The 10,682-nt window shown below is 34.1% G+C and overlaps 1 protein-coding gene across 1 annotated transcript; it reads right to left on the bottom strand.

Moving 5' to 3' along the window:
* Positions 1 to 4,051: 4,051 nt before the first annotated feature.
* LOC132295732 (uncharacterized) lies at positions 4,052 to 5,155 on the bottom strand. Its single transcript, XM_059794023.1, has one exon. It carries the CDS (start codon positions 5,153 to 5,155, stop codon positions 4,052 to 4,054), a length of 1,104 nt encoding a protein of 367 aa, XP_059650006.1.
* Positions 5,156 to 10,682: the final 5,527 nt, after the last annotated feature.

The raw sequence follows: 10,682 nt of genomic DNA, 5'->3' as shown, positions 1-10,682 counted from the left end.
ATGTATAACATGACCTCAACCAGAATAGACGGTGATCACTTAGACTCACACTAGGTGGTCAAGTGTCGCCTTTCCCTACCCGGGAAATCAGCTATTATACATGGTGCACGGTACAGACAACACAGACTATAACGAACTACACAGTGATAACACCTCGCAAAGTACTGATGAATATACTGAGCATATCAATTAGGCAACACATGCCAACAATATTAATAAATGTACCGACAATGTCAATTTAGGCAACACATGCCAATAATATTAATAAATATACCGAGTATGTCAATTAGGCAACACATGCCAATAATATTAAACCACATACCCCGACAGCCACACATCTGTCTATCGCAACGAATGCATAAGGTATAAATGAGTCTAAACTTATTAGTCAGCTCACATGGTTCTATATGGCAACACATCCATATAATATAAATGCGACATAATAAACAGTCCATTTATTCCCTGAAATGCACACAGCATAATAATCATGGTTTATATACGATTAACAGTATAAATATTCCATAATATATAATGGGTTATTTATATGAAGAAAACCAAGCACTAATTAATTTAACATTAATGGTTATTACAGTTTAATAAAATAATACCATTAATAGTCGTTAAATCAATTACATATGTTTACTAGCGATTCGCACTTTAACTGATACAATTAATATTTAGAAATATTAATCGGACATTTATAATAATTAACGAGAAATAAAATAATAATATAATGTCCCGTTAATTCCAAAAATGCCAACCCGAGGCCCCAAAATGTATAGTGAAGGTCCTGGTAATGACAAAACAGTCCCTAGGGGTATTCTGGACTTTTCCAGCAGCCGTAGAGGCCCTTCACGCGCCCCCACGCGCCTCCCAGAGTTCCCCACACGCGCCGCCAAGCTTTCCCACTCTCCCACGCGCCTCCACGCGCGTCTGGCGTCAGCCACGCGCGCACACGCGCTCCCACGCGCGTTTGGAGAGTCCCACGCGCGCGCACGCGCTGCCACGCGCGCGTTGATGGCTTCCTGCTGACGTGGCGTTCTCCGGTTGGTTGGCTGCATCATCCTTCCTACATGCGCGCCACACCGGATCATCTCACCCTATCTTCCCTCCATCCAACGCCCACAGATCCGGGTGTACCGCGGTATCATGGACCGCGATGCACCGGATCAATCAGACTCCACTAATGGCCAGGATGCGCGCGTACACCCTTCTATGGTGCGCCGCGTTGCACCGGATCACTCCGGTCGTCTCCCCCACTGCCGGCGACCGGAAAACTCGCCGGAAGGTCGCCGGAAATTGCAGAAAATGCCCGGAAAAATCTAGAAAATTCTAGAAAAATCCCTAAAGTCTTATGTAATTATTTTTAGCCATTATAAATTTCATAGGACATTAAATAAATATATACCATCCTATATAATTAAAATTCCATTAATTTAATAAAATAAAATAAATAATTTATCAACCTCCTAACCTTGGCTCTATGCATAAAAATAGGCTAAACAATTAATTTATTAATTCAAAGGGGAAAAGTAGATAATAACTTGCCTTTTTGGATTTAAAATAAATCCGCCGGTCTGCGCGTAGTCGGGTAAAATTGCCTACACCGGTCCAAGCTTCTTTCTCTTTCTCTTTTCCTTTCACTCTTATAAAATAGCTCTCTAGAATTTATACTTTGCTTCTAACTCCCTTTATTTTTTTTCTAAGGCAAGCTAGTTAATTTATATACAAAATATATAATATAAATATTACAAATATCTTATTTTTTCATCAACTAACCATCCTCCCAACCATATGGCTTCAATTCCAACCATAACCATTGATGCAATCCTATCCTAATCTCTAATTTCATCATGACAATGGTTTAATACTATTATTATTATTTATAACTATTATTATTATTTATTACTAATATTATTATTAATAAACTTTTATAATTATTATTATTATATTATTATTATTATTATTATTATTAAACTAATATAATTATTATTATTGTTATTACAAAATAATATATTATATCATCATAATACTTTATAACACAAATATAATATTCTAATTAACTAATATTGCTTCATTAAACATAATTAACAAATAAACAATTAAATGAATAAATTTACTATTTCAACATACACATTTAATTTACATGCACCATTAAATGAACTTAATATAACAATGAAGCATGCACAATAATAGGTACAGGAATCCACACATAATTGAATTTAAATACACTGAACTATTTAATTAATTACGGGGTATTACATTGTACTTCTTCAGAGTATTGAAAACTTCCTGGAGGTGCTTCGGATGGTCTTCCTTCTTCACACTTTTGACCACCATGTCATCTATGTATGCTTCAACTGTCTTCCCTAATAGATTGTCAAAGATCTTGTTAACAAGGCGTTGATAAGTAGCCCCGGCGTTCTTCAGCCCGTAGAGCATGACCCTGTGACAATAAGTCCCCTTTTCTGTAATGAAAGTCGTTTTCTCTTCATCTTCTGGGTTCATAGGAATTTGATTGTATCCCGAGCACGCATCAAGGAATGTCAGCCTCTCGTAGCCAGTAGTAGCATCAACCATCTGATCTATCTTTGGCAGAAGGAAGCTATCTTTAGGGCAGGCTTTGTTAAGGTTGGTATAGTCTACACAAACCCTCCACTTTCCATTCTTCTTTTGTACGACCACCACGTTTGACAGCCATTGTGGATATTACACTTCTTGAATGAAACCTGCTTGCAACAACTTGTTCACTTCTTCAGCTATAATGCGATTGCGTTCGTGGGCAAACCTTCGGTGTTTCTGCTTAACCGGTTTGAACTTCGGATCCACCTTCAGGCTATGGCAGGAGACTAAAGGATCAATTCTTACCATGTCCGAGTGATCCCATGCAAAAGCATCTGCATTGCTTCGAATGACATCAATTAGTGCTTCATTTTCTTCGGACGTGGAAGAAGAACCTAAATAAGTGACCTTCTGAGGGTCGCCAAGGATAACTTCTACGGCTTCAAGGGTCTCCTCGGTAGGCTTCGCAATTTCTTCTTCCTCCTCTACCTTAAGATACTTGGGCAGAGGGCTCTGTAATTGCTATTTGGGTATATTTCTGGAAGCCACACCTGGTTGCTGCTGTGTAAACACCTTATTTGCTTCAGCCTATGTTAGCATATAGCATTCATTCGCAGCGACTTGATCGCCCCATAGGTTAATCACTTATTTTCAGTCTGGAGACAAGCAACGCATCACCTGGTGAAGGGTAGATGGAACTCCTCTCATCCGGTGTATCCAGCCTCTTCCCATGATGAGATTATAAGAATGATGGATCTCTGTTAGAACAAAATTCTCCTTCAGAATCCTCTTTGCCGCAGTTACGGATAAGTCTATTACTCCAAGGGGATCTACTCTTGTGCCATTGAACCCCATCAATAGGCTGGAGGTAGGTCGAATAGATGATGACGGAATCTCTAGCTACTCAAAGACCGTCTTTGTGATGATGTTGGCGCTACTTCCTGGGTCTATCAAAACCCTCTTGATCATGTAATTTGCCACTAAAAGACTGATGACCAATGGATCCTCATGGGGGAGCTGAACTCTGGATAGATCGCCATCACCGAATCCAATACTGATGCTACCCGAAGCGATAGCATTGACTGAGGATATCATCCTGAGCTTATGAGCTGCCCTCAATCTGGATCTGTATATCACCTCGGACTCTTAATCATCCTCAGATCTGCCATGTATTGCGTGAATGACCTTTACCTGAGTTCCTTCTACCTTGCGAGGATAGGCCTCGCGGGGCTTCACATACTCCTTTAGCATGAGGTAGTCTACTAACTCTCCTCGGGCTATCATATTTTCCACTTGTCGCCTAAGGGATCTGCAATGATTGGTTGAATGCCCATAATCTCGGTGATAAGCGCAATGCTTGCTTTTGTCCCTCTGCTCCAAGGGTTGCTTCATTGGCTGCGGGGCTGTGAACTTCATCTTATTCTCTTGGAAGAGCCGAGCTAAGGTAGTTCGGAGAGGTGTAAACCCTTCCTCTATCATTTGCCTCTTCTCAGGTGCCTGGGTGATCGGCGTTGAGGCGCGTTGGCTTTTTTTGAATCTTTGAATTTGGAATTCTCTCTCGAGGCTTGTTCTCCACCGTTACGAGGGTGGCGTGCTGCGCTCGGTGGGCTATATTTTCCTCGAGCCGAATGTAGATCTGGGCCCTGGCATTGAGAGTCTGCATGTCACGAGGAGAATATTTGACCACAGAAGTGTGAAACTTCGTCCCAAGAATCATCGCAAGTTTAAATGTTTCTATAGCAGTCGCAGGATGACAATTTGCTATTTCTGAGGATTCCATGTTGAATCTAGATAAGAAATCCTGTAATGTTTCCCCTTTCTTTTGCCTTATGGTGAAGAGGCTAGCAATACTTTTCTTTTGCTTCTTATTTCCGCAGTATTGTGCCAGGAACATGGTGCACAGAGTTACGTAATCCGAGATGGATTTATGTGGCCTATTCCTGAACCACTCTAGTGCTGCTCCTGTCAAGCTGGTAGGAAAAACTCTGCACATCCAAGGGTCATTACGGTCATCCAAAGCCATCTTTTGGGCGTAATGATATAGGTGTCGAGAATAATCCCCCGTACCATCAAACTGAGTAAATAAAGGTATGGTAAATTTCTTGGGCCTCTCAACCATATACACGTCGTCAATGAAAGGAGTTTTGACCAGGGAGTTTTTATGCTCTCTAGCTATCTCAGCAGGTGTCTGAATCTTTAGGAGTCTTTTCTCATCAAAGGCATCCTGAACACCTGCACCATCTGGAATTTTATTCGACCATACCGTGAGCTTATGGCTAGACTCGACTTGCTCATCCTGCGTGCGACAAGGGATGTTGTCTGAAGCAATAGCCTCGGACCTTGCCCTCTGTTGTTGCTGAACCTCATTTGGCTTAGCCTCGTTGGGTCGTGCCCCATTAGGTGGAAGCCCGTTAATCGGAGGAATATTCTGATTAGGGGGTGCTGCTGTGTCACCTAGTGGTGGCGGTGGTGCCAACTGAGCCATCGCCGTTTGCAGAATGTTATTCTGCTGTTGAAGTAAGGCGATCTGAGCCACGCTAGCTTCGTTTGCCTGACGAAGTACGTCAAACTGGTGTAGAAATTCTTCACGCATCTTCTACATCAACTCCGTCTGTTGATCCGTTGAAGATCCTTCGTTCGACATTCTGGATGGTAGTGGCAGGATTCACCTGTGAAACAAGAGTAGGAATATATTTGCACATGTTCCCACAGACAGCGCCAAAGTGTAGGTGCAAAATTCGGCTCAACCAATAACGATTGAGAAAAATAATACAACACACTCAAGAACAGTAAAAATAAACAAGAACAATGTATAGAGAAGAATAGAATTGCTTGCCTTTTTATTGGAGGTCTAGGCCTCTATTTATACACAAAAGTTGGTAGAATTATGGTAGGACTCGCGTTGCTTGTCCTCCAATTCTTCCCATGCATGACTTTCTTTACAAATAGAGTTCTTTCTATTGTATGATATTTCCTACGTAGAACTTGTTTTGTAAAAAACTTTCCTTTTGGATTGACTCTTTTGCTTAATAAGACTGGGCTATATTTAATTGTACTTGGGCGGGATGCAGCTTGGTGTAAGTGACTTGACCAATGGGCCGGAACTTCAACAGTGGTGACGTTGGGCTGATTGATGCTCTTACCTGGCCTTAGAGGCCCAATATAAATGATACTGGGTTAAAGTATAATATAATTTGGGCTTGATCCGGATGGGCTTCTGAAATCTACCAAATGTACATTTATATAGTGATGACGTGTTCCATTCTTAATGGAGGGAGATTTTTCCTTCCACATATATATTATCATATTGTTATATTTTTTTATTATCAATTTTTTATTAGATTATCGGATTATATTATATTATTAGTTTTATTATATTTTTTAATTATATTATCATATATATTGTATTTTTTTATTATATTATTAGTTTTATATTTTTATTATATTATCAGTTTTATTATATTTTTATTATACTTATCAGTTTTTATTACATTTTTTTTTATCAATTAATTTAGGTTTAATTACTAAACAAATAATATGTAGATATGGAGAGAGAGAGAGAGAAACAAAATGAGTATCGGGGGTATATGCACATATGGACGAGGGGTAAAATTGAAATTAAAAGCGTAAAATATGATTTTCATACTTATTTTTTTGTTAAAAAGTGGTCAGAGTAGCTTATTTGTATATTTTTTGAATTTTATGAGCTAATATACACATTTTAAAAAAATATGACTTAGTTCTGCACAAATCCTATATATCAGGGTTTGTTTTGCATTTAACCCTAATTTTAATTATGTGTAGACCAAGGAAATCAAAATACACCGTTTGTACAACAACATTTATAATATGCAATTTGTACCATATACGTGTATATATATATATATGTATATAATATGCAGTTTGTACCATATATGTTATATATATATATATAGTGAGTGGGTTAATTATATTTTAAAAATTCTGCAACACTAATTGTAGAGGGAAATAACGTGACAATGTTCCATTTTAATTATTCCATGAAGAAGATGGGCTATTCTAGTTCAAATTGAGGCAAGTTCAACCTTATGAAATAATGCATCAAATTATTTAAGGATATTTAAAAAAATTAAAAATGGAAAAAATATGCTTTGGCCTAAAAGGGATACTTAAATATCTATTAAATTTCCATTTTATTTTATGTAGCATTCGAGGATAATGTTTCATCATTTGAAAATATTCATCATTGATGGTGTTGGATTGTTGATGGCTTAACATATCTTATTTTTTTTAATAACTTTTAAAAATGAATTTAATTGATTTTTTTTTTTTTTTTTTGAACACAAATTTAAAATGAAATTAATTGATTGAAGGAACTAAAAAAATCAAAGGAACAGCTAGATTTAAAGACTGGTAGTAATTTACCATCCAATTTAACAATATTGATAATAGGAATAGCTAACTTATAACGTTAGCCTCGAGAATGTTGAGCTAATTTATTTTTCTTGAAAAAAGAAAGAAAATGTAATATTTGAATTGTTTGAAATAAAAATAAAAAAAAAGAAAATGAAAAAAGAAGAAGAAGAAGAAGAAGAAGAAGAAGAGAGTAATGGTTTGAGTTCATTACTTATCAAGTGAAGGTAATATAGATTTAAATAATTTGATCATGCAATTGAATTATTATTAATTTAATTATTACTAAAGCAATATTTTTTTATTTTTTTTTCTCTTCCATGTCTTTCAGTATCATATATTTCAATAATAAAAATTAGGATAAAATACATTTAACCTTTTTGACTTTTATCGTTTTAAGAAAATCCTCCTTTATTATTTTTTACCAAAATTTTTTTTCCTCAGTTGCCGAGAATACCCCATTAACAAAGTCAGGGGGTTATGCAAGTTGTCATATTGTGTGAAGCTATAGGATTATATATTTTTCTTTCTTTCTTGAATTATAATATTTGAACTTATATTTTTCCTTACATGCATTATTATACTTTTAATTAAATATATATATATATATATATATATATATATATATATATAAAGTAAAATTCATAATTCTGAGTGCAAGTACATCCTATTTGTTTAGCATACATCTTGCATAATTAAATCTTGTAATATTTATTTTTTTCTATTAAAAAAAGAAAAGAGAAAAGCCTACTATTTTATATTTTTATTTAATTAAAAATATGGTGATTCGTATAAAAAAGAATATAAAGTAAAATATTACTACTCCAAAGAGAGAGAGAGAGAGAGAGAGAGAGAGAGAGAGAAAAAAACCTGCTAAATTCACCCAATTAAACAAATTGCATGAAATTGTAGAGAGGGAGATCATCAAGTTTTAATGGTTTGAACTTTGAACTATATTTAGACCAATCAAATCAAAAAAGGTCATTTGTACAACAAGAATAATTATATGCAGTTTGTATCATGTACGTGTGTGTGTATATATAGTGAAAAGGTCAATTATATTTTAGAAATTCTGCAACAATAATTGTAGAGATAATTGACGTGGAAATGCTATTCCATTTTAATTATTCCATGGAGAAGAATATGGCTATTCTAGTTCAAATTGAGGTAAGGTCAACTTTATGGAAAAAGCATCAAATTATTCCAGAATATTTAAAAAATTAAAAATGGAAAAAAGATGCTTAGGCTTAATTAAAAGGGATACTTAAATATTTATTACATTTCCATTTTGTTTTATGTAGCATTCTCCTCGAATTTTTCATCATTTGAGGATAATGATTCATCATCATTGATGGTGTTGGATTGTTGATAGATTGTACATATCTTATTTTTGTTAAAAAGTGCCTTTTCAGGGATTTATGGATTTAAATAATTTGATCGTGCAATTGAATTATTATTAATTTAATTTTTACTAAAGCATAAAATCTTTATTATTTTCTTCTCGCATCTCTCAGTATCTATGTGATATTGTGTATCTATTATTCTCTCTCAATACGGATAATAGGTATACCTAACGCAAGAAAAGAATAATTTTCTGGGACAAACGTATCAACTACTCTCACTGACTTGTTATTTTCTTATTAAATTATTCTGTAAGAATAATCCCATGATATTTATTACTTTTAACATTTGGAGTGAATTTTTTTAAAAGCATTAGAGCATCTTCAATCCAAAGCTAAAAAGGCTGTTATTTCTAAAATATAGCAAGGAGTCTTCAAAAGGGGCTCTCCAATGCAATGTTAAAAGGGCTGCTAATTTTTAACTTTGCCAAAAGTTTTGCCAATTGTAGCATGAGAAATAGCTATTGCTATTTCAGAGAGAGGGAGAGAGAAAGAAAGAAGGAGGGAGGGGTTCTCAGATTTGGCATATATATATATATATATATATATATATATTTGTAAAAAGATCATAAAAAATTTCACCAAATAATATTTAGTTTGCAAAACAAGAATTACAGACCTTGATTAAAAAAAGTAAACAAAAATCGAACCTCTTTCTTAATGGGTTCGGTGAAGAGATTCTCGGTCTTTGATGTCAAGAAGGAAGAGAGCAGAGGTTGCGAACGGCGAGCCTGAACTGAAACAGCGAGAGGGGGCAATTTCAGAGTTGAGAACGAGAATAGAGATGGAGGCGATTGGGGAAACTGAAATGATTTGCCCTAAAATTATATATATTTTTAATAATAATATAATCAAATTTATATAATATACATACATATATATATATATATATAATATAAATTTCCTAAAAAGAAAAAAGAATTATATAAAAAAAATTATATAATGATATAATCAAATAAATAAAATTTATACATATATATATATATATATATATATATATATATATATTTTGGTCCTTTTTTGACCAAATATTTTAGATTTTTGATTCTTTTTAATTAAGTTTAATTTTAGTTTCCTTCTACTGTCTACAACTTAACTTGCCTAATATTAACATTACTGATGCAAATATATATGGCGGGAATGGTAGTTGAAAAAGAATAGTGGTTGTGTTAAAAAATAGCATTTTTATCATTGGAGCAGAATTGCTAAAATATAGCATTTTGACACCGTATCCCTGTCAAAATATAAATTTGGCATCCGAATTTGGCATTTTTGCATTGGAGATGCTCTTAGGAGTGAAATTTGGGTGGGTCTAATCCGAGCAACTTAATTTTGATCCGAAAATTTTATAAGAATGGATAAGGTACTTGAGATTATGGGATGGGATTGTGTTTAAACTTCCCCCTAATTTATTTTGGGAGGAATTTGGGCAAAGGTTTTTACTAACAGATGAACCCGAAGAACATGAAATATAAGAATAGTTTGTAACTTTTATATTTTTAAGAACATAAAATATAAAGAGAGTTTGTGACTTTTATAGTTAATTTTCATGATTATACATATATGTAAAATAAAGTTAAAGTTATAATATTTATTTTGAATATCATCAACCATATATTCATGGAAATTCAACTAACTTTAACATGCTTACCTTAAAATTTTAAAATATAAAAATAAGATAATAACAAAAAAAGAATATAAGATTTTTAGTCATATACTTTATCCCTTTTTTTTTTTTTTTTTTCTTAATTATTAAAATTTGGGTTCATTTCATAAAACTCGTTTGGTATGGCTTAAATTGAGATAAAATGAGTTTATTGGAATTTGGGATTAGCATGGGCTAACGCGTTATAACCTTGAATTTGACGTGGACAAATCTCTTGACCCGCCCAACCCGTCTACCAATCTACATGTACTTTTAGATATTTCTTATAATATCAAATAAAATAAATAAACTAATGATTATCGTGTCATAAAAACTTAAAGTGATTGGCTCCGTTTAAGCCAATTCACGATTCCACTTTATGTTCTTGATCCACTTAAGCCTATGTAAAATACTAACAACAGCATTATTTTATGAACAATATTTGTCTAATTACAGGTGAGTAGGCAATCTTTATTGACTAAGTATGTGGTACAATAAAATTATGACAAGTGCCCTAAAATTTTTAAAATACAAATATAACAAAAATAGAATCAGAACTGGTTTGACCCATTTTAATTGGATTAACATATCTTTTACCTCATCTCTGATATGATATAACACAATTTTCTACTTGTTCCATTGTTCAATAGTACACCATATGATCTCATACAAATCAAAAATCT

Source organism: Cornus florida, unplaced genomic scaffold, assembly GCF_030987335.1.
Source record: "Cornus florida cultivar Cherokee Brave unplaced genomic scaffold, ASM3098733v1 CherokeeBrave_3.0.0_Hap2_Chr02, whole genome shotgun sequence".
NCBI lineage: Eukaryota > Viridiplantae > Streptophyta > Magnoliopsida > Cornales > Cornaceae > Cornus > Cornus florida.
Note: the sequence above shows the minus strand (reverse complement) of the source record. Positions and strands in the feature narration are given on the sequence as shown.

Excerpts from the sequence above, each read along its gene's own strand:
- LOC132295732 (XM_059794023.1), bottom strand. The coding sequence starts at position 5,155 with ATGCGTGAAGAATTTCTACACCAGTTTGACGTACTTCGTCAGGCAAAC.